Here is a 25,456-nt window from a genome sequence, read left to right on the forward strand (position 1 = left end):
GTAAATGGATTAAATGCTCCAACCAAAAGACAGGCTGAATTGATACAAAAATAAGACCCTTATAAATGCTATCTATAAGAGATCTGCTTCAGATCTAGGGACACATACAGACTGAAAGAAGATACATAGATGGCCCCAAGTGGTGGGGCACAGACCTGAGAATCACCTGTGCCAGTAACATTTCTCCCAAAAGGATACACAGATTGTGAAAAAGCACAGGAAAAGATGCTTAACATCACTAATTATCAGAAAAATGCAAATCCAAACTACAAATGAGATATCACCTCACATGAGTCACAGTGGCCATCATCAAAAGGTCTACAAATAATAAATACTGAAGAGGGTGTGGAGAAAAGAGAATCCTCCTACATTGGTATAACCACTATGGAGAACAGTATGGGAGGTTCCTTAAAAAAACAACTAGTAATAGAACTATATGATACAACAATCCCACTCCTGGGCATATGTCTGAATAAAATCATAATTTGAAATGGTACATGTACCCCAGTGTTCATTGCAGCACTATTTACAATAGCCAAGATGTGGAAGCAACCTAAATGTCGATTGACAGATGAATGGATAAAGAAGATGTGGTATGTTTACAATGGAATATTACTCAGTCACAAAAAAAGAATAAAATAATGCTGTTTGAAACAATATGCTTGGAGCAGAGATTTACATATTTTCATATGTTGAATCAAAATTTTTTTTAAAAGATACAAATGAACTTATTACTAAACAGAAACAGACTTACAGGTTTTGGAAACAAAGTTATGGTTACCAAAGGTAAAACCTAGGGGGAATGGGACAGTAAATCAGCCTCTTAGAATTAACATACACATGCTACTATACATAACAAGGGCCTACTGTATCACACAGAGAACTATACTCAAATTCTGTGATAACGTATATGAGAAAAGAATCTTAAAAACAATGTATGTACATGTATAGCTGAATCGCTTAGCTGTACACCTGACACTGAACAACATTGTAAATCACTTACACTCCAATTAAAACACAACAAAACCAGTACACTGAGGATTAGAGCTCTAACATGTGCGTTTTGGTAGGGCAGATCTCAATCCATAACACTGGTGACTATTTCTATGTCTCTTGTGGAGTTTCTGTTTGTTTTGTGTTTAAACTTTTGCCCATTTTGTGTGTCTTAATAGTAAGTTGTAAGAGTTCTTTTTATATTCCTTTAAGTCCTGTAACATGTATTGTAAATATTTCCTCCATTTAATTTTTAATGGTATTTTTTTTAAGAGCAAAAATTTTAAATTTGGGGTAGGTTCTGTATTTCTGTTTTTTCTTTTATAGTTTGTGGGTTTTGCTTTCTGTTGAAGAAATGTTTGCCTATGCCAAGATTGTAAAAAATATTCTCCATCATTTTCTTCTAGATATTTTATAACTTCAGCTTTTGCCTATGTTTGTATTTTGAGTTAATGTTAATGATAGCATGCATTAAGGGTCAAGGTTAACTTTTTTAGAGTATGGATATCCAGTTATTCTAACACTGTTGAAAGATAATCTTTTTCTCTATTCAGTTATCTTGGCACTTTCATTTAAAATTAATTGAGCAAATATGTTTGGGTCTGTTTCTAGACTCTGTTCTGTTCCTTTGATCTACGCTAGTACTACACTGTCTGGTTACTGTAGCTTTATAGAGTAATTTTTAATTTAAAATTCTTCTAATCAAATACTCTAAGTCTTCCATCTTTTTTCTTTATTTCAGAATTATTTTATTTGCTCTGCACCCTTTCCATGTACAATTTAGAATTAGCTTATCAATTTCTCTAATCATGCTTGCTTGAATAGTGACTGATACTTATTGGGACTGCATTGAACACATACATCATTCTGGAGAAAATTACTATCTTAATAATATAAACTTATGAGTGTGATTTTTCTTTTCTATTTATTTAGGTCATGTTTATCTCAATCAGCTTTTTTTTTTAAGTTCATTGTACAGGTATATTTAAATGTCTTTTGTTAAATATATCCCTAAGTATTTCATGTTTTGGTGAAAGGAGTTATTTTGCTTTATTCCTAATATTTTCTTATTTCATATTTGGTTTTGATATTAGAGAAATACTGCACTCCTAAAATGAGCTTGGTTGTGTTCTTTTTTTCTGTTTTTTAAAATAATTTGTATGGTAATTGGTACTGTTTCTTCCTTAAATGTGTAATAAAATCTACAGTGACACTATTGGAAGCTGGAGTTCTCGTTATATGAAAGTTTTAAATTCTGAATTATTTTTAGTAAGTAGAATTACTTATAACAGTTACTTCAGTTACTCTATTTCTTTTTGAATCAGTTTTGAAAAGTGGTGTATTTTTCAGAAATTTTAATGTCTCTTTTAAATTGGATTTATTGGCCAAAAAATAAATTGTTTTCAGTGTTATCTCATATGTATATGAGAGATCTGTAGTGATCTTTCATTTACCATTTGTGTGACCTTGGGCATATTACTTAACTTCTTTGTGCCGTAGTTTCCTCATTTATAAAATGAGATCTTTCTCATATTGTGCTTTTAAGAATTAACTGACATAGTGTATATGTATACAATGTACAGAACAGTAACAGGCAGACTTAGCACTGAATAAATGTTAGCTGTCAAAATTGAAAATAGTGTAGAGACTGGTTGACTCCTTTTTTTTTTTTCTGACGGATGACTCCTTGTTGATGAGCTTGTGGAGGAGTCTTACGAGTCTGATAGAGCTGCAAGATCCTTTTTAATCTTGTGGATTTTCTGACTGTAGGAAGTAGTTAAATTCCAGTGTTATTTTAATGGATATTGAGTTCTCAGCAAGAAAGGATTTCGTTTTACAGGTATTGGCTGCCCAACAATAGGGAAATATAGCAACTTGGGGAATGATGGGCTTTGATTTTCTTTTCTTTTTTTGGCCTTGCCACGAGGTTTGGGGGATCTTTAGTGCCCCAACCAGGGATTAAACCTGCACCCTCAGCAGTGGAAGCTCAAAGCCCTAACCGCTGAGCTGCCAGGGATTCCTGGGCTTTGATTTTTAACCCCTGCCTTTCTTGTACAGGGGCTTCCCTGATAGCTGAGTTGGTAAAGAATCCGCCTGCAGTGCAGGAGACCCTGGTTTGATTCCTGGGTCAGGAAGATCCACTGGAGAAGGTATAGGCTACCCACTCCAGTATACCTGGGCTTCCCTTGTGGCTCAGCTGGTAAAGAATCTGTCTGCAATGCAGGAGACCTGAGTTCAATTCCTGGGTTGGGAAGATCCCCTGGAGAAGGGTAAAGCTACCCACTCCAGTATTCTGGCCTGGAGAATTCCCTGGACTGTGTAGTTCATGGAGTCACAGAGTGAGACATGACTGAGTGCCTTTCACTTTCACTTTTTCTTGCACAGCACTGCACATATGTTGAATATAACTTGATGTTTGTTACTTGGATCTTATTTGACTTGCTTGTATTGAAGTATTCTACAAGATGCTTTCAAGAGAAGAATTTCTTGGTTCATATTTCTTTGCTCCATGAAGGGTGATATATATGACATTTATATTACATACACCTTATGCCTTGCAGATTATTTTCTAAACCTTTGATAAAGAGAGCTAGCCATGTTATTGGTTATTTAGAATTTCACTGTGTTGGTAGATTATCCTTTGGGTGAGAAAAGGAAAAAATATTCAGTTATAATCTATGTCAGGTTTTTTTCTGCAAAGGGTCAAATAAAGTTCAGTTTTTGTGGACCATACAGTCTCTGTTGTAACTATTTAACTCTGCTGTTATGGTGCAGTAGCAGCCATGGACAATAAATATGTAAATAAATATGTGTGGCCACATTTCAATAAAACTTTATTTATAAATACAGGTGGTAATGGACCATATTTGGCCTGCAGGACATAATTTGCCAACCCTTGATCTATGTAAGACTTATAAGAATTGCCTAGCCAGAGATTTGTCTGTATGTGCCCTTATAACAGTATTTAATGGGCTAAAATTGGTCCTCTGTAACTCTTTTATGGTGAAGATTTATCCAAGTATTCATATTGGCAAATTGTCTGGGAAATATATACCTATGTGGCTCCTATTTTAGAGTGAGGGTAAACATCCATTAAGAAACGCTAAGATTCAGGCTTCTGGTTCAAGATGGCAGAGTAGAAGAATGTGCACTCATCTCCTCCTGCAAGAGCCCCAGAATTACAACTAGCTGTTGAACAACCATCAACAGGAGGATGCTGGAACCACCAAAAACAGATATCCCACGTCAAAAGACAAAGAAGAAGCCACAGCGAGTGATAGGGAGGGCACAATCAAAATAAAATCAAATCCCATACCTGCCAGGTGGGTGATCCACAAACTGGAGAACACTAATACCAAAGAAATTCTCCCACTGTTGTGAAGGTTCTGAATCCCACGTCAGGCTTCCCAGCCTGAGGATCTGACAAAGGGACTGGGAATCCCTAGGGAATCTGGCCTTGAAGGTCAGCGGAATTTAATTATGGGATTTCCACAGGACTGGGAGAAACAGACTCCAGTCTTGGAAGGCATGAACAAAACCTTGCATGCACCAAGAGCCAGAGGAAAGGAGCAGTGACCCCACAGGAGACTAAATCAAAAATACCTGCTTAGTGTTGGAGGGCCTCCTGTAGAGGCCTGGGTCAGGAGGGTATCACCCCAGGGACAGGGGCACTGGCAGCAGCAGGCCAGGAACGTCCCCCTTGGTGTAAACCCTCTTGGACTTCTCCATTAACCCTACCATAGACCCCAGGGCTGAGTCGCCTCAGGCCAAACAACTAACAGGGAGGGAGTGCAACCCGACCCATCAGCAGATAATTGGATTAAAGCTTTACTGAGCCAGGTCCTGCTCAGTAGAGCAAGACCCAGTTTTTCCCACTGCCAGTCCCTCCCATCCAGGAAGCTTACACATGTCTCTTAGCCTCATCCATCAGAGGGCAGACAGAAGAAGCCAGAGAAAGCACAGTCCCACAGTAGCTAAAACAAAAACCATATTACAGAAAGTTAATCACTATGAAAAAGCAGAAAGTTATGTCCCAGGTGAAGGGACAGGATAAAACCCCAGAAAAGCAACTAAATGAAGTGGAGATAGGCAACCTTCCAGAAAAAGAATTCAGAATAATGATAGTGAAAATGATCCAGGATCTCGGGAAAACAATGAAGAAGATGCAAGAAATGTTTACCAAAGACCTATAACAACTAAAAAACAAATAGAGGTAAATAATACACTAGAAGGAATCAACAGCAGAGTAACTGAGGCAGAAGAATGGATGAATGACCTGGAGGACAGAATGATGGGAATCATTGCCACAGAACAGGATATAAAAAAAAGAATGAAAAGAAATGAAGACAACCTAAGAGACCTCTGGGACAACCTTAAACATATCAACAATCACATTTTAAGGGTCCCAGAAGTAGAAGAGAGAAAAAGTCCCTGAGAATATATTTGAAGAGATAATAGCTGAAAAATTCTGTAATGTGAGAAAGGAAATAGTCAACCAAGTCCAGGAAGCACAGAGAGGCCCAGGCAGGATAAACCCAAGGAGGAACACACTAAGACACTTAGTAATCAGACTGACAAAAATAAAAGACAAAGATAAAATGTTAAAAGCAACAAGGGAAAAATGACAGTATACACGGAACTCTCATTAGGCTGTCAGCTGATTTCTCAACAGAAATGCTATAAGCTAGAAAGGAATAGCATGATATATTTAAAGTGATGAAAGGGAAGAACCTACAACCAAGAATACTCTACTTACGAAGACTCTCATTCAGTTTTGATGGAGAATGCAAAAGCTTTCCAGACAAGCAAAAATTAAGAGAATTTATCCCCACCACACCAGCTTTACAACAGATGCTAAAGGAACTTCTCTAGGCAGGAAACACAAGAGAAGGAAAAGACCTACAGCAAATAAACCCAAAACGATTAAGAAAATTGTAACAGGATCATACATATTGATAATTACCTTAAATGTAAATGGATTGAATGCACCAACCAAAAGACATAGACTGGCTGGGTGGAGGAAGACATGTGCATGTATGCATTTCCACTTACCACTTTGTTCTGCTTGACTCTCCAAATGGATGTAATTATTTTATATTGTTAAGCTAATCATGTTCCTGTTGTGGCTTGCAGTTGTAATTACCTTTTATTTTTTTGTCTGGCTATTGATTGTGAAAAATGATAAATATCTTTTACTGTTGTGATTATGTATCTTTTATTCACTTAATACCATTGTATCATGATTGTTCAACAGAAAAATAATAGAACTCTATGTCACCAAAACTAGGATTTAGTAGAAAAACCTGCAGTCACTTTTTAAAATCAGAATTATCCATTTTTTGAAAAACACAAATGCCCAGGTATTGCTTTTTTTTCCTCCAGAGCTCCAGATATGTTTCTAATAAGCAGTCATGTTTAAAAGCAACTGGACTATGTGATGATCTTTTATCTAGTTTGTTCACTTTTTCTATTTCATATTCAGTGCTCCCATTTCATTTAGTTTATGTTTTCCAATCTCTCCATCTCTTCTCTGTTTTTTTTTGATGTTCTTTCTCAAGCATAGTAGGAAAGCTTTTGTATACATATATATATATATAAATAATATGTATACTATATGTATTTTAGAAAATTTACAAATTTTTGCTGAACTGAAAAATTTATGACATTTTGATTCTACTTGTTTGACTCCGTATGACTAGAATGCTAGATTTCTAATTTAAAAAAATAGATATGCAATAAGCAACAAAGGTTTACTGTATAGCACAGGGAACTATAGTCAATATCTTGTAATAATCTACAGTGGAAAATAATTTCAAAAATAAGATATGTGTCTATGTATAGCTGGATTGCCTTGCTGTGCACTTAAAACATGTAAGTCAACTATACTTCAATAAAACATATATATATATAGAAAAAAAACACTAAGATTCAAGACAGTCTAACAGGTTGTCATTTCTGTTCACTCATTTATTCAGCAAATCTTTATAGAACACCTACTATTTACTTAACACTGTTCCAGGCTCTGAATATACTTTGTTGAACAAGATCTTTGTTAGGCCATCATGAAATACACACTCAAGCTGGTACACTAAAATTGATCAGGTAAGTTCATGCGTGTTATATATTTTCATAAGCCACATTGTGTCAACCACTATGTTACCACTGTTTTTAGAAAATTACTGTCTGTAACACTTTCCTTGTATAAGAATGATTACAGATTCCAATGAAAATTCCTTCATTTTTATTTAAGAAAAGAAAAGAAAGGGAACAAAAAATTAATAAGGAAATGAAAGAAAAAGCAGCAAAGGAACTGGAGAAAGAACATTTACAAGAAAAAGCAAAGGAAAAATATCAAGAATGGTTAAAGAAAAAAAATGCTGAAGAATGTGAAAAGAAGAAGAAAGAAAAGGTATTTTTGCTAAGGTGATCAGTTAGAATACACGACTTGGTGTTTATATGTGCCAACTATATTGTGTAAAGAATTTCTAATGGAAAATTGGCATTATCTTAGCATAATACAAATACATGTAGCTATCCCTACTTGTTATATTATGATTAAGCTTCATAAATGAATATGCATTTGTGATTTTCTTAGACTGATAAATATTAATAAGCCTATTGATACTCCTGCAGTCAGGTGCAAGCTTTTTGCTGTTGTTTATGCTTTTAAATATTATTCAGTGTACTTTTATGGAAAGTTTTATTACATTATTGTAAATTACTGTTCTATTTTAAAAGAACAAATTGCTTTTTTCTTCTTGGATTTAATATCATTGTTTAGAGGCAGCCACTTTCATATCACATCCCTGATCTTGTTAAATTTTGCTCTCTAATTATAGAAATATGATTCAGTGTTTCTGATCAGTAAGCCGTTGGGATGGGGAGCTACTGGGGAGCAAGTCAGTAGACTCTGAATAGAACTTTTAGTTACAGAATATCCCTGGAGATTCTTTGGTCTTGTCATTTTAAGGAAAAAGAAAAACAACGGCAGGCTGAATTACAGGAAAAAAAGGAAATAGCAGAAAAAAAGTTTAAGGAATGGTTGGAAAATGCAAAAAATAAACCTCGTCCAGCTGCGAAGAGCTATGGTTATGCCAATGGAAAACTCACAGGTTGGTTTTTATGTTATGTGGCTTACATAAATATGGCTTGCAGGAGCGAATATTATACATTATGTTTCCTTTTGACAGAAATAGAAGTGTGTAAAAATTATTTTTCTTTCAAATTACTATTTTCTGGAAGATTATAACATACTGTGTTCCTGTGGAGATACTACAAATTTGTTGTCATTCTCTAAAATCAGATACATTTTAAAGGCAACAGTGGCAAAACTGCAGAGTAATGATTTCTAACGTTAAGAAATAAGTAAAATTTTTACATTCCTTGGATCTTAAAGCCTTAATCAGGATATATTTAAGGGATCATTTTCTTTCCCTTTTCTAACCTCTCTGAGGCAGAGTTCCCAGTGTCTTTGGCTCATTATTTTTGCAGGGTGGAATACTAGATGGCACATGAACCAGACACAGACCTGGTTGGCTTTTTTGGCTTGGTCTGATTATAAGTGGCAATGTGTGTTTTCCTTTGTACTTCACGTTGGAAGCTCATACCTTGCTGATAGCTGCCTTCACTCGTTTTAAGTGATTTATTATTAAAAATACTCCCATTCTGTTTTGTTCACACAATAGAACATATTCCAGACTTTGTTTTGACCATCGTGCTGAAGTGTGTGTTGACATATGTATGCAGTCAAAGTGGGTTGCCGGTGTCCAAATGACACATTCCTTCTGTCAGGACTTAGGCCTCTCTTGCATGTCACAGAGGTCATCCACTACAGCTACCGAGCAGTCTGCTCCTTTATTTTGCTCTCTTGTTTGAAATAAGTAGTGGTTTCAACAAAACGATTGGATAGTAAAGTTAAAACTTAGATGGAATATATGTATTGACTAGAACTTAATTGCCAAATAATGGATTATTTTACCAAATTTGTGCTTAAATAAGTGTTATAATAAACATTGTAGTCTGCAAATGCCCTACTGCTCTTAATTACAAAACTAGAGTGTATGAAATCTGCTTAATTTGAGTGACAATGATTTAGAATTTCAGTGGTTCTGAACCACAATCTTGATTCACTTTAGCTACATATGCAACATACGTTTTTTCCTGCAAGCTTTAGTGTCCAACTAGGGAAACTAGTACATAATCAGAAGTTTCCCAGACTGAAATAAGAAAATGAAGATTTTGTTCAATTTAAGGGTTCTAAAGTTAACTTTTTAGAAGAAATGTTGTATGAGTTTTTAGTTTTGAACATTAATGTTCTTTGAATATTCAGAATTATCATTTATATTTTAACTTTTACTATAACATTACTGTATTTGAAAAGTATTGTTTGAAAATATTTGAGTTCAAGTTTTAAATGAGTCAGGTTTGTCAGTGATATTTTTGCCCTTTTAACATTTTAACATTTTTCTATGAATTTTAAAATAGTTCCTTTGATCTCAAAAAGTTTTTCTTGTTTTATTCTGATTTTTAAATAATTTTAGGTTTTTACAGTGGGAATTCTTATCCAGAACCAGCCTTTTATAACCCAATTCCATGGAAACCAATTCCTGTGCCTCCTGCCAAAGAAGTGAAGGATCTATCAGGAAAGAAGACTAAAAGGCCTGTGATAAGCCAGCCACACAGGGCATCCTCTCTGGTAATGCATAAAGCTAGAAGCAATCTTTGCCTTGGAACTCTATGCAAAATACAAAGATAGTAGATGTGGGAAATTACATGCTTTTACCTGGAGCTATATAAAATTGTTGTTTTGTTGCTCTACTATTAGTAGCTCAACATTTGATGTATTATTGTTAAGTTCACATTTTTGCATTTGTATATGGAGTCCTTAGAGTTAATTGAGGAAGATATTTTATTCATTTTCATTTTTATAAATGCTTCAAGGTTGATCTTGGAATATTGTTTTGCAAGATAAGTGACAGAATATCTAACAATTGTGTTTATATTTAGCTTATATTAAAACTACCCTCTAAGTACCAATAAAACAATTTTTTGTGTATTCTTTCATACACACATGTTATGTGTTTGTGTTTATGAACATAGTAAGAATAAGTCATTGAAACAAGCATTTCTAAACTGTATGCTCAAAATAATTCTTAGAAGAATCTAAAATGAGTTAGAATCCCGGAGTAATCAAAAACAGCCTTTGTTGATGACTTTTAGTATGTTTTTCCCTGTATAAATATTTGTAAATCACTAACTGGAATCATGTTTGGTAATGGAGAAATAAAGGTTGGGTTTTGAAAGGACAATTTATAAACATTGTTTTGGGCTCTCAATCTTAATTGATTGTAGTAATCTTTGGACACTAATATATTTTGCTATACTCTGTACATATACTTACACATTATAATTAGGTTGTTAATTTTGAAATTAGAAATGTCTGTTTTAGTTTTTAATATAAAATGTTGTCATGTTTTACTAAAGTTGAAATAAATCTTTATTAATAAATACTTGTTAAGGAAAGTAGATCAAAAGATTACTAAAATAGCACTCAGCCCTTCTTATTAAATTTTAAAAGTCTGTATCTTTTTTTAGGGGGCCATCAAGAAATGAAAATTTGTGGTGGCAATATAAAAGTTCAGTAAGTTCATTTAAAAGTGATTCCTATTTAGAATACATTCCATGTTTCTGCGAGGTTAGTCATCTACCAAGTTTTTGGTGATTAACCTTACAATGGTATTGGTCAATTCCAGGAAGCAGCAATGGGATTTTTGAAGGGTATTCATATCATCAGAAATCTAGAAAAACGCACTTTAAAAAAAATTTCTTGCTCATGGAGGTCTGTGAGCCCCATAAGGATTGAGCACTCAGGCTGAATGCTCATTCAATTCAGCCATCTTCATTTGGTTTTGTTTTATTTTTTTTCACTTCTAAGTGGAGAACAGTTTAGGAGGAATCAGTCGAGTTTATTGTGTCAAAATGTTGCTGAAATTTAAGAGACCTGACCATCCTTCTCATAACCTCTTAGATACAGTGCAACTTCCAGGTGATCATTCTACTCAACCAAATTCACCTTTGTACTGAGGTAGCAATAACCTTGCATGTGAAAAATAGCATACATAGGCCAGTATGCCTGGGGGTTTTAGGTATGGTTGTTCTATCTAAAAAAAAATCTTTATTTTCACACAGCAGATTAAGTCATTTAGGCTATTTTTAGATAAAACCCCCCTACTAACACTGTTCATTCAGTCAGTATTAGTTTGACCAATATTAGTTGAACATGTGAGGCAGATGTTTGCATATTTATTTAGCAATTGGAATGATATATTTTATCCAGCAAACATTTATAACCTAGCCAGGAAAACAGAGTAAATGCTGTAGTACAGTTTACTTAAGATCATGCTCAGAATTCAACTGGAAACACAGAAAGAAGATAGTTCAGCTTGAGAAGGGATTAAGAAAAACTACAAAGAGAAGGTGACGTTTGAGTTGGTGAAAGATAAGCAGGAATTTTCTAGATGGTTATGAGGCTGACCACATTCATGAATATGTGATGAGAAGTAGCTGGGGAAGAAGCAGGGGTCAGAGTAAAAAGGCTCTGTATACTGCAGAATTTGGACTTGATCCTGTGGACTTGTGATAACTTGTTTTACAACCCAAATGGTTCATTTTTAAAAGATGTTTGACTGCCAAACATTTATTACTGAAAGTCCATTTTTGTTCATCAAAGACTTCTTCAATCAATACACCAATTACTAGATTAGTGTTTTTAAATGGAATCAATTTTTCTTAAAGTCAAGATACTAGGTATAATAGGCATTATAAACTATATTAACAATATTTGAAAGTTCTATTGAGGTTTTTAAACTGTCTCTTAGACTTCTACTACTACTTTGATTGGAACTGCTCTAAAATATCTAGATAACCTATAGCATCAGCAAATTCGTGAATACAGGCATTACAGACCTGGCTTTATGTTTGCTTATCTCAAAGGTACCTTATTTTTTTCAATGTTCAGTACCTTATCTAATTTATAGAAGCTTACTGTGGGAATGTAAAATAAGTGGAAGTACCAAAAAATGCAAGTTTAATTCTTTTTTTGTATGCTGACAGTTCTGATAAGATGTACCAGTATTCTTTCTTTAGTGATAATTAATTTACATAGTACCTGACTTTGGTTAACATACCAATCTTGACTCTTGATATATCAAAAATAAGTTAACTTGTTAGCACTTAAGGTGAACTTCATTAACAGCTGTGCTAAGGGCAAAAAGTGAAGACTGTCTTCAAATTGCATTGGTAAGTGTTTACCGAATACTGTGCAAGTTAGTATTCTAGATGTCAAAGGTTAATCTGTGAATAGGAGAGGATCCCTGCTGCCCAAAAGTTACTATATAACAGTGATAGGAAACAGATATTAAAATATATAAACAAATTATTTGTCTCTGGGTGCTATAAAAAATAAAACAGAGTAGTGGGATAAATCCCAAAGAAAGGCAGTGCCAAAGAAAGTTCAAACTGCTGCACAATTGCACTCATTTCACATGCTAGCAAGGTATGCTAGCATGCTTAAAGGCCTTCAAGCGAGGCTCCAGAAGCGTGTGAACCAGGAACTTCCACATGTACAAACTAAAATTAGAAAAGGTAGAGGAACCAGAGATCAAATTGCCAACATCCATTGGATCATACTAAAAGTAAGAGAATCCTAGGAAAACATCTACTACTGCTTCATTGACTATGCTACAGCCTTTAATTGAGTGGATCACAACAAACTGTGGAAGATTCTTAAAGAGATGGGAATACCAGACCACTTTACCTGCCTCCTGAGAAACCTGTATGCAGGTCAAGAAGCAACAGTTTGGACATGGAACAATGGACTGGTTCAAAATTGGGAAAGGAGTACATCAAGGTTGTATACTGTCACCCTGCTTATTTAACTTATATGCAGAGTACATTATGGGAAATGCTGGGCTGGATAACTCACAAGCTGGAATCAAGATTGCCAGGAGAAATATCAACAAGCTCACATGCAGATGACCATTATATCTACTACTGTGGGCAAGAATCCCTTAGAAGAAATGGAGTAGCTCTCATAATCAACAAAAGAGTCCAAAATGCAGTACTTGGATGCAATCTCAAAAACAGCAGAATGACTTCGGTTTGTTTCCAAGGCAAAACATTCAACATCACAGTAATCCAAGTCTATGCCCCAATCACTAATGCCGAAGAAGCTGAAATTGAGTGGTTCTGTGAAGACCTAGGACTGCAAGGAGATCCAACCGTCCATTCTAAAGGAGATCAGCCCTGGGATTTCTTTGGAAGGAATGATACTAGAGCTGAAACTCCAGTACTTTGGCCACCTCATGGGAAGAGTTGACTCATTGGAAAAGACTCTGATGCTGGGAGGGATTGGGGGCAGGAGGAAAAGGGGATGACAGAGGATGAGATGGCTGGATGGCATCACCGACTCGATGGATGTGAGTTTGAGTGAACTCTGGGAGTTGGTGATGGACAGGGAGGCCTGGCGTGCTGCGACTCATGGGGTTGCAAAGAGTCAGACACGACTGAGCAACTGAACTGATGAAGACCTACATGGAGAAGGCAATGGCACCCCACTGCAGTACTCTTGCCTGGAAAATCCCATAGATGGAGGAGCCTGGTGGGCTGCCATCTCTGGGTTCAGTCAGACATGACTGAAGCAACTTAGCAGCAGCAGCATGAAGACCTACAAGACCTTCTAGAACTAATACCACAAAAAGATGTCCTTTTCATCATAGGGGACTGGAATGCAAAAGTAGGAAGTCAAGAGATACCTGGAGTAACAGGCAGTTTGACTTTGGAGTACAAAATGAAGCAGGACAAAGGCTAATAGAGTTTTGCCAAGAGAACGCATGGATCATAGAAGACACTCTCTTCCAACAATGCAAGAGACAACTCTACACATGGACATCACCAGATGGTCAATACCAAAATCAGATTAATTATATTCTTTGCAGCCAAAGATGGGGAAGCTTCGAACAGTTGGCAAAAACAAGACTGGGAGCTGACTGTGGCTCAGATCATGAACTCCTTATTGCCAAATTCAGATTTAAAGTGAAAAATGTAGAGAAAATCACTAAACCATTCAGGTATGACCTAAATCAAATCCCTTATGATTATACAGTGGAAGTGACAAATAGAGTCAAGGGACTAGATCTGATAGACAGAGTGCCTAAAGAACTATGAATGGAAGTTTGTAATGTTATACAGCAGGCAGTGATCAAAACTATCCCCAAGAAAAAGAAACACAAGGCAAAATGGTTGTCTGAGGAGGCCTTACAAATAGCTGTGAAAAGAACAGAAGTGAAAGGCAAAGGAGAAAAGGAAAGATAAACCCATTTGAATGCAGAGTTCCAAAGAATAACAAGGAGAGATAAGAAAGCCTTCTTAAATGACCAATCCAAAGAGAGGAATACAATAGACTGGGAAAGACGGGAGATATCTTTAAGAGAATTAGAGATACCAGGGACCATTTCATGCAAAGATGGGCACAGTAAAAGACAGAAATGGTATCAATCTCAAAGAAGCAGAAGAGATTAAGAAGAGGTGGCAAGAATACACAGAAGAACTGTGCATAAAACATCTTATTGACCCAGATAACCATGATGGTGTGATCACTCACCTAGACCAGACCTGCAGTGTGAAGTCAAGTGGGCCTTAAGGAAGCATCACTATGAACAAAGCTAGTGGAGGTGCTGGAATTCCAGCTAAGCTATTTCATATCCTAAAAGATGATGCTGTGAAAGTGCTCTACTTGGTATGCCAGCAAATTTGGAAAACTCAGCAATGGCCACAGGACTGGAAAAAGTCAGTTTTTATTCCAGTTCCAAAGAAAGGCAATGCCAAAGTATGTTCAAATTACCACTAATTGCACTCATATCACATGCTAGTAAGGTAATGCTCAAAATCCTTCAAGCTAGGCTTCAACAGTACTTGAACCAAGAACTTCTAGATGTACAAGCTGAATTTAGAGGAACCAGAGATCAAATTGCCAAAATCGTTGGATCATAGAAAAAGCTTGCAAGGAAATTCCAGAAAAACATCTGCTTTCATTGACTATGCTTAAGCCTTTGACTGTGAATCACAAGAAATTGGAAGATTCTTAAAGAGATGGGAATACTAGACCACTTTACCTGCCTCCTGAGAAATCTGTATGTAGATCAAGAAGCAACAGTTAGAACTGGATGTGGGACAACAGGCTGGTTCCAAGTTCGGAAAGGAGTACATCAAGGCTGTATATTGTCACCCTGTTTATTTAACTTCTATGCAGAGTGCATCTTGAGGAATGCTGGGTTGGATGACTCAAGCTGGAATCAAGATTGCTGGGAGAAATATCAATAACCTCTTCTCCAACACCACAGTTCAAAAGAATCTGTTCTTCAACACTCCTTCTTTATGATCCAACTCTCACATCCATACATGATTAGGAAAAAACCATAGCTTTGACAATATGGACCTTTGTTGGCAAAGTAATGTCTCTGCTTTTTAATGTGCTATCTAGGTTGGTAAAAGCTTTTCTTCCAAGGAATAAGCGTCTTTTAATTTCATGGCTTCAGTCACTGCAGTGATTTTGGAGCTCAAGAAAATAAAATCTGTCACTGTTCCCATGTTTTCCTATCTATTTGCCATGAAGTGATGGGACCAGGTGCTATGATCTTTGTTTTTTGAATGTTGAGTTTTAAGCCAGCTTTTTCGCTCTCCTCTTTTACCTTCATCAAGAAGCTCTTTAGTTCCTGTTTGCTTTCTGTTGTAAGGGTGGTATCATCTGCATATCTGAGGTTATTGATATTTCTCCCAGCAGTTTTGGTTTTAGCTTGGGCTTCATCCATCCTGGCATTTCACATGATGTACTCTGCATGTAAGTTAAATAAGCAGGGTGACAATATATAGCCTTGACGTATTCCTTTCCCAATTTTGAACCAATCCGTTGTTCCGTAGTATTCAAAAATATTCATGCACATGAATAGGGTCAACATTGCAGCAAAGTGTAGATCAAACCACAGTAAAACATCACATCACATCACATCAGAATGGCTTTTATCAAAAAGAACAAAATTGACAAATACTGGTGGGGATATGGACAAAAGGGAACCCTAGGACACTGTTTTGGGGAATGTAAATTGATGCAGCCACTATAGAAAACTGTGGAGGGCCCTCCAAATACAATTAATTTCTAAATATACCCAGCAGTTCCACTCCTTTGTATATATTTTTGAAAAAAAAAATATTAAATTTAATAATTAAAAAATAAACATGCACCCCAGTGTTCATGGCAGAATTATTTTCAGTTGCCAAGATATGGAAGCAAGCTAAGTGTCCATCAAGCAATGATTGGATAAAAATACAGTATACACACACACGTAAAAATGTGTGTTTTTTATTAACCATAAAAAATGAATAAAATGTCACCTGTAGCAACATGAATGAAATTGTGGGGCACTATTCTGTAAAATTAGAGAAAGGGAAACATTGTATGATATCACTTATGTGTAGAAGCTAAAATATACAGCAAACTAGGAACTGTAACAAAAAAGGAGACTCAGAGATTCAGAGAGCAAATTAGTGGTTACCAGTCAAGAGAGGGAAGTGAGGAGAAGAAAAAGAGGAATAAACTATTAGGTATAAAATAAGCTACACGGATATATTGTACAGTATGCAGGATATACTATACATTTCATAATAACTATAAATGGAATATAAACTTTAAAAATTGTGAATCACCATATTGTACACCTAAAACATTATGCATCAACTATACTTCAATTTTGAAAGTATAGGGATTTGGATATAAAGAGGAAGAGAAGCCACTGGGAAATCAATGGGGAAGGTGGGAAGAGGGTACAAGGAGGTGTTCTCACTGTGAGACAGGGAAGTTTTAAGGCAGAGTTCATGGTTCCATAATACCAAATGTCGTGGGGCTTCCCTGGTGGCTCAGTGGCAAAGAATCCACCTGCCAATGCAGGAGACACAGGTTCAAACCCTGATCCAGGAGGATCCCACATGCCCTGGAACAGCTAAGCACCATAACTACTGAGCCTGTGCTCTAGAGCCCAGGAACCGCAACTATTGAACCCATGTGCCACGACTACTGAAGCCCAAATGCCATGGAGCCCCTGATCCACGACGAGAGACACCACTACAAGGAGAAACCACAAACTGCAAAGAGTAGCCCCCACTTGCCACAACTAAAGAAAAGCCCACATGGCAACGAAGACCCAGCACAGCAATAAATAAATACAAAATTATTTTTAAAATGCTGCCTAAGGGCTCGGATGGAATGTGGGGAGCCTTCTGTTTGCTCATGCTGCTAGTGTTCATTGCATTTCTAGCACTGCTAGATTCTGGGATGCAGTGGTCAGCACCTAATTCAAGGCCTAAACTTGAATCTGTCAGAGCTTACAGTCTAGTGGAGATGACCGGTAAACCAGTCCTTATCCTAAAGCACAAGCTACGAGGCTACCTCCGGAGGAAGCTAACCTTTACCGGGGTCAGGAAAAACTACCAGGAGGAGGAAGTGATTAAGCCGAGACTCGGTTTTGACTGCAGTCTCAAATAAATAGCTCGAATAAACAAGGCTCAGCATTTAATTATGTTGGCGCTGGAGAGTAAGAAATGGGCTTAGAACAATGTGATTCCATGTGTAACCTTTCTTTCCAAGACCAAAGACAGGTGATAATGAGAGCTTTTGAACATCAAAGGGACTTTCAGATGGCTCATATACATGAACACAGCTACAAAGTTACAAGGGAAATTTCTAAAATCTTAGTCATTTCTAAAGAAAATCTTTATACTTTCATGGGTAAGTAAACCTTAAAGTTTGATGATAAAAATACACCTTCTGTGGCCTCAGCATCTGAATACAGATGGGGCTATTTATTTAAAAAAGAAATCACTGGTGATCTCATTAGCAATTCAAAGACTGGACTTTCAGACTTTCTTCTCCTGCTACTCATGGCCCAGGTGCATAACAAAGCTTTGAGTAGTTTATGCTCATAAATTATACTTTATGTCTTAAACTAAATTTTTTTTTATCCAAAAAAGAAAACACAACATATATTCAAGTGTTTACCATGCCCATTAATATTCTAAATTAAATTCATATGTTGGCTTGAGAAAAAAAAAAAAAAACAACCATACAAAGTAGCTTTATAGTGAATATTTACCTACTACTGTTGATAGTGGCAGCCTGCCTGAGAAAGAAAATTTTTCAGAAAGGGCGGTGGTATCTTGAATTTCCTCTTAAAATTGGAAGGGGAGGTAGGAGCACTGGAGAAGGGAAAATACTCAATTATCTGTCAGTGGGGAGAAAGCTCATGGGCAGGAGAAAAAAGTCAGCTAGGAACACTGCCCTTTTCTTTCCCTGAAACCACAGAGCCACCTCCCTTCCTCTTCTCACTCCTGTGCTCTAAGCTGATAGAAGTAGCATAGGAACGTGGAAGAAAGGAGGCGCTTGTCCCCTGCCACCATCTCCAGAGTCCTGAGAACCACCCAAGGGCCAGAAGGAGATTGGAGCCATCTTTGTTTCTCTTTGGTGGCCGCCATGCAAGGTAGCATGGGAGCAGAATGTTTCCTTAGTTTGAATAAATTTACCAAAACAGCCATCCAGCACCTGCCGATTTGTACCTCCCACTCCATCAGCCAAGGGCTTTCCCCTCTGGGTGCAGGCTGAGATGCGAAGTGCTCACAGAGGTAAATCTAAAAGATGTCTGTCTCATAATCTAGAGGAAATTCTCAGATTCTTTTATTGTCTAACATTAGATGATCTTGAAGGCTCTTTTCTGCTTCAGGCTTCTATTATTCTGTGTGGTTCATTTTTGTATTTTTAGAGCATGGACCTAGGTCACTGCTTATTCCCTGATAAGGATAGTGAGGGCAACGTCCCTTCCCTCTTAGAATGTGACCTAGAAACAACTGCTTTCAGGGAGCCTTCCTATGGGCTATGTCCAACTTCTGCCAGAAGGCAGCCTGACTGCAGGGAGCAATCGAGATTCACCTGAGTTTGAATATATGCTCTGCTACCTAGGCCATGGGAACTAGATGTATCTCTACCTCTAAGCTTCAGTTTTTTTCTTCTAAAAAAAAAAAAAGACTTAATAATCCTTTCTCCATAAGTTGGTTGCTAAGATTAGTATACCATGTAAAGTACCTTGTACAATGTTTGACACATGGAAGATGCTTCATATTATCATTTACTTATATGTACTTACTTATGGGTAGAAGTAACATTATAATTCCTGGCAGTATATGAGGCTACAAATTTTCCAACAAGTTGCATAATTGAGAATTCTTCATGGAATTCTCCCTATGATGTTTTCTGCATTGTGGTGTCATTCTTTGCAAATGCTTTATGAAACATTTTGTCTTTGAAAGTTACAGAAGTACTTTCAGATATGTGTATGTTTTATGAGATGTCAGTCATTTCAAGATGTGGAGACTTTAATTGGTTTCTTTGTTAAGACTTTGCAGAACTCTTCCATGTGACTCTGATGAGGGAAAGTCTTGGTATGTCTTGGCTTTTTTCTGGCTAGGTTGGTTTGCCTAATTAAATTTGAAGTGCTGCCAATGTGCTCCTTGGAAACTTGTTTAGGTTGTCTTTGACTGAAGTGAGGGAGAGTTGTTTCCCGTATTTCATAAGATTCAAAGAGAAAAATTAAAATTTAATAAAGTTATAATCTTATGTTAGTTTGGATTCTGAGAAATAGACACCAAGACATAATTAGGCAAGGGATTATTTGAGTAATAGCCTATGAGAGAAAACAGGGAAGGATTCAGAGTTGGCCAGGACAGCTATCACACCATGATGTAGGTCTGACCGCTGTGGAGGAGAGAGGGAAGGAAGGATCTTTGGTTGCACTGCAGTTCTAAGAAAAGTTTAGTGAGGACAATGAATCTCCCACTCCAAACTGCCCTGCAGAGAAGTCCACAGCTGTGGTTACCGATCTGCCTTAGAACCCCTGCCATGCTCGGTCAGGAGGGACCAGCATGTGGGAAGAGTGGCCTTGGCAGTTAATGTTTTCCCCAAGTGTTACAGTCACAACACAATTGAAAAGGAACATTGCTGTATTGTGACATGCTTGACAGTATTCTAAAAGCACTTTCAATTGCGAATTGAGGCTCAGGTAGGGATCAGGCCTTGGTACTATTCTCCCAGCTCTGGCAGGTGTCCAGTGCTAAAATCCCAGGCTTCAGCCATCCTTCACGTGCCTCTCCCACATTCTCAACTCTGTCTAATCGGTCACTGATTTCTGCAGATTTTACTCCATGAATCAATGATTCCCATCTTGTGTCTGTATATTAGAATCATCCAGGGAGCTTTTAAAAAGTCCAGGCCACATCCCAGACCAATGAAATCATAAGCTTTTTCTGAAGCTCCCCCAAAGATTCCAATATGAAGAAAAGCTTGGAAACCACTGTCTTTAGTATTTTTCCAATCTGACGTCTCTCATCCCTTCTCCCAGTCATTTCTCAAGTGGATGACTGCACCCACCAGTTTCCGATCTGGTCACAGTGCTTGTGATCTTATCCCCTCCTGTTTATCTTATCCTCAGTGACTGTTGACCTCTCAGAAATGCAAATCTGACCATGTCATAGGTCTGCTTCTAGCTCTCCCATGGCCCCTCATACCTCCAGCATTGCCTTTAACTGCCTCCAACTCCCACCATCACCACTGCATCTGTAGTGTTCATCGCATGAGGCATGTCCTTCAGTAAGCAGTGTATGTGGTGATTTGCAACCTATTTGGACATGTTCCCCCTGGAAGAAGAGTGTCAGAGTATTGGAAAAGCATTCCATGTGGGCATTTTGGGGAATATGTTCACCACACCACTGCTTTTTCTCCCTGTACCCTTCCCACTTGACTTCTGAAGTCAAGCGGGCCTTAGGAAGCATTGCTGTCAATAAAACTAGTGGAGGTGATGGAATGCCAGCTGAGCTATTTAAAATCCTAAAAGATAATGCTGTTAAAGTGTTACACTCAATATGTCAGCAAATTTGGGAAACCCAACAGTGGCCACAAGACTGAAAAAAGTCAGTTTTCATTCCCATCCTAAAGAAGGGCAGTGCTCAAGAATGTTCAGACTACCACACAATTGTGCTCATCTCCCATGCTAGTAAGGTAATGGTCAAAATCCTTCAAGCTGCTTCAACACTACTTGAATCAAAAACCTCCAAATGGTTTCAAATTGTGGTACTGGAGAAGTCCCTTGAGAGTCCCTTGGACAGCAAGGAAATCAAACCAGTCGATCCTAAAGGAAATCAACCCTGAATACCCTTTGGAAGGACTGATGCTAAAGCTGAAGCTCCAATACTTTGGCCACCTGATGCAGAGAGCCAATCCATTGGAAAATGTTTCCCCGATGCTGGGAAATATTGAGGACAGGAGGAGAAGAGGACAACAGAGGAAGATATGGTTGGATAGCATCACCAACTCAATAGAAGTAACTTGGGCAAACTCCAGGAGACAGTGAGGGGCAGGGAAGCCTGACGTGCTGCAGTTCATGGGGTTGCAAAGAGTTGGACATGACTTAGGGACTGAACAATAAGAACAACCCCTTCCGCCACCCTGATGTGTGTTTTCCATCCAAGAGGTTTAACTCTTAATACAGACTACAGGACTACCTTTTCATCTCGCCCTGTCTCCCTTATCCCATCTTTCACCTTCGTACTTTGACTCCTTATACTCCCAACTTCTGAAAGTTCCCAGTATAAACCATGTTATTCCCATCTTTTATGCCTTTGTTTATTTCACCACCCCGACCTTTTTTTTTTTTTTAAGAATGCCTCACCTTTTACTTTCCTCTGCAATGGTGTCCCTTAAACTGACTTTAAGTTTTGAAAGTGGCCATTAAATCTCAACTCTGGGGTTATAGCAGCAAAGCTTCCCTTGACCCCCAGTTTGGCTGAGTTGGGATCCTTCCTTCATCATCTGGGACCCTGTGTACTTATCTCAATCTTGCAATGTTTTGCTGTCATTAGATGTTTTAAGGGGTCTCAATTCACCATTCTGTATGTTTTCTAGATTTAAAATTCTTAAAATACTTTGACGACATTTACTCAGATTGAACCCAAGTCATTCAGAATAGGGCATTATAATTAACAGAAACTAGAATCTTAAAATATCAATATTGGGAGACTTTTACAGAATATTAAAAAGCAGAGACAGTACTCTGCCAGAAAGGTCCATCTAGTCAAAGCTATGGTTTTTCCAGTAGTCATGTAGGGAGGTGAGAGTTGGACTATAAAGAAAGCTGAGCTTTTGAACTGTGGTGTTGGAGAAGACTCTTGAGAGAACCTTGGACTGCAAGGAGATCCAACCAGTCCGTCCTAAAGGAGATCAGTTCTGAGTGTTCATTGGAAGGACTGATGTTGAAGCTGAAACTCCAATACTTTGGCCACCTAATGCGAAAAGCTGACTCATTGGAAAAGACCCTGATGCTGGGAAAGATTGAAGGCAGGAAGAGAAGGGGATGACAGAGGATGAGATGGTTAGATGGCATCACCAACTCAATGGACATGAGTTTGGGTAAACTCTGGGAGTTGGTGATGGACAGGGAGGTCTGCTGTGCTGCAGTCCATGGGGTCGCAAAGAGTTGAACACAACTGAGTGAACTGAACTGACTGAAAGGTAATTTTATTCAATCACAGAATTTTATTGTTTTACATTTAGTGAACTTGAGTAAGGTGCAGTGTATCCAGATGGAAATATCCCAGCATGGAAATACAAAATTACAGCACATGCTGGAGAAAAATGGATAAGAGAAGGATGGATAAATGCTCCAAGGGAAAAAGTGTAGAAAGAAAAAGGATAGATAACCCATTACTAGACAACATTGGGCTTCCCAGGTGGCCAGTGCTAGTGGTAAAGAACCCATCTGCAAATGCAGGAGACATGAGAGATGTGGGTTTGATCCCTTAGTTGGGAAGATCCCCTGGAGAAGGAAATGGCAACCCACTTCAGTATTCTTATCTGGAGAATCCCATGGACAGAGGAGCTAGAGGGATACAGTTCATAGGGTTGCAAACAATCTGACGCTACTGAAGCAACTTAACAGACAACTTCGGCCTTCAGGAAACATGAAGTGGTTAAGAGATGCCAGTTCAGGAGACAGAAGGTTTGCAGAAGGGGTGTTATAAAAATCAGAGTCAAGAGTGTTTGAAGAAGCAGGGAGTGACTGTGGGGCCAGTTCTCCAGGAAGGCTCAGACTATAGTGGTCCTGGGATGTTCCTGTGAGTTCAGGTGGCACACCTGCTCCTGGGAAGCAGCATCCCAGGAAGAATCAGATTGGAGACATGTATGGAGATCCCAACCCCTCCAGCCAGAACTTAAACCCATGTATTTCTTAACATTTTTTACATGACTCAGAAACTTGACAATCTGATGAATCCATCAGATCTGATGAGTCCTTAGAAAAAATGCACACAGGCACACACAATTTTATATACAACCTCTTCTAATCCACTCTACCACCCGCTACATGCATCCCCACTCAAGTGTATACATGAATTCCCAGATAACAGGCAGTGAGGACAGGTGATATACTTGAGGACTAGGAGTTATTCCTCCCCCTACTCATATCTTAGCTGGTCTAAGATTTCTAGTAGAAATATTCTACTTTACCCATCTTAGGAGCAAAAGGTTGAGTAGAAGTATTCCTTGGTGCTTTTAATTTGCCCATTCTAAACAATTGAATATTTTCTGGATTCCTGTCTGTTGACTAACCAAGTCACTAATTCAGGCCAGCTAGCCATTCTGTACTTCTCTGTGCCTTGGCTTCTAAAAAGTCCTCTTATAGAGTTTTAACCAGCAAGCATGACTTAACCTCATTTCTACCTGTCTGGCTTCTGACTTCTACCTCTTTTAAATGATTCACCCTCACTCATTCCTTTTTCAAATTAAAGAATTTAGGAAAGTAGTGAACACATTTCAGTTTTCAGAAATAGAAACATGGTTGTTAAAATTTTATGAGAAAAGGGAGCTGTGTTAAAGTCAACTTTTGTCAATCTCAGCCCAAAAGAAGAGCAGCAATATGGAAACTTCAAAAAATACTGGAGAATTTTTAAAAATACTGTATTTGCAATTTATAAAGTTATTTTTGTACCTATTTTTCTGATTTTCTTTGGCTCACCATGGAAAGGTTTTGCAATGACTCTATGGGGAATGGATTGGGCACATTGGGAAATGGACTTGGGTTATCGAATGCACTTTGGTTAATCCATATGTGTCATTAGCAACTGAGGTTTAATGTCTCTTCAAGAGAGAATTTTAGAATTTGATAAATAATGGAGATTTCTTAAAGTATAACATCAACTTTGGGTAGAAAAAACTAAAGATAGTGTGAAAAAATATTAGTCTAAAAGTGATTTTAATCACTTGCATATTTGATTTTTAAAGAGGTATGAGTCTAGATAAATAATTAAAAATGCTGTCCCCACAGCACAACAGAATTTTTAGGATGATGGGCCTGGTCTGTATAGTACTATGGTATTAGATAATATCACTATATACATTTTTCAAAACTCATAGAATTATACACCACAAGAAAAATTTTTACTGCATGCAATAAAAACACAAAAACTCAGAATACCAGGGGAATCCAGGATGGAATGCAGACTGTGACAAATGAATCTAACTATGTTACAAACACAGGACAGAGTTTTTCTGAAGTGGAAGGAAAGAAAGGAGTTGGCCTAAATAACTGGAAAACAATGTTTTGCATAGATCCTGTAAGGATGAAGACAAAAAGAACTGTACAAAAACAGTAGTAAAATTTTCTTCTCTTGGGGGTAGAATTTGGCAATTTTGACACTTTACATAGGGTTTGTATGTAAAAACAAAGTGTATGTAAAAAACACACTTTGCCAGGGTTAGGCCAGCAATTGTAGATAATGAGAGCCAGGTGCCAGGTTTCTTTTTTTTTTTTTTTTAAGAGAAGTAGACAAGGGAATGATAAATAAGTGGGATGAAGGTGAGAATTAGAGTTTACTGTACAAATAAATAGGTATAGATATAAATGTAGATAGGTGTGTTTGCATTGGTTAGTGCAATAGATGTAATTCCCAACCCTGTTCCTTGAGAGGGCTGAGAAGCACTGGCACCCAGTAGCAGTGAACACACCCATCTTGGTTTCTAAATGCCATTCAACAAATTTAAACAGCCAGAATTCCTTGGAGAAATGGCTATTTGATTCTCGGGCTAGGGCAAGAAACATACTAGAGAAGCCTGGAACAACATACAGTATTAGAAAGTAAAAGGGTGAGGAAGAGATGAGAGCATGTCAAAAGGACACAGGGGCCAGCCTTAAAGAGCTGCTGACGGCCAAAACTGGAACAAAGTAAATGACTAAATAGAAAATAACAAAGTAAATAGAAAATAACATTGAATTATAATCTGGAGAACAAAGTAATTATCCAAGGATCCATATACATA

The 25,456-nt window shown here is 37.5% G+C and overlaps 1 protein-coding gene across 1 annotated transcript in view; it reads left to right on the forward strand.

Annotated features, from left to right (window-relative positions):
* The window catches only part of CCDC34 (coiled-coil domain containing 34), a 45,014-nt gene extending 34,705 nt beyond the window's left edge, over nt 1-10,309 (forward strand). Inside the window, exons 4-6 of the mRNA XM_027562794.1 lie at nt 7,244-7,402; nt 7,964-8,105; nt 9,534-10,309. Coding sequence (XP_027418595.1) covers nt 7,244-7,402; nt 7,964-8,105; nt 9,534-9,748 — 516 coding nt within the window. The 3' untranslated portion in view covers nt 9,749-10,309. The remainder of the gene's footprint in view (nt 1-7,243; nt 7,403-7,963; nt 8,106-9,533) is intronic.
* The last annotated feature ends 15,147 nt before the right edge of the window (nt 10,310-25,456 follow it).

Source organism: Bos indicus x Bos taurus, chromosome 15, assembly GCF_003369695.1.
Source record: "Bos indicus x Bos taurus breed Angus x Brahman F1 hybrid chromosome 15, Bos_hybrid_MaternalHap_v2.0, whole genome shotgun sequence".
NCBI lineage: Eukaryota > Metazoa > Chordata > Mammalia > Artiodactyla > Bovidae > Bos > Bos indicus x Bos taurus.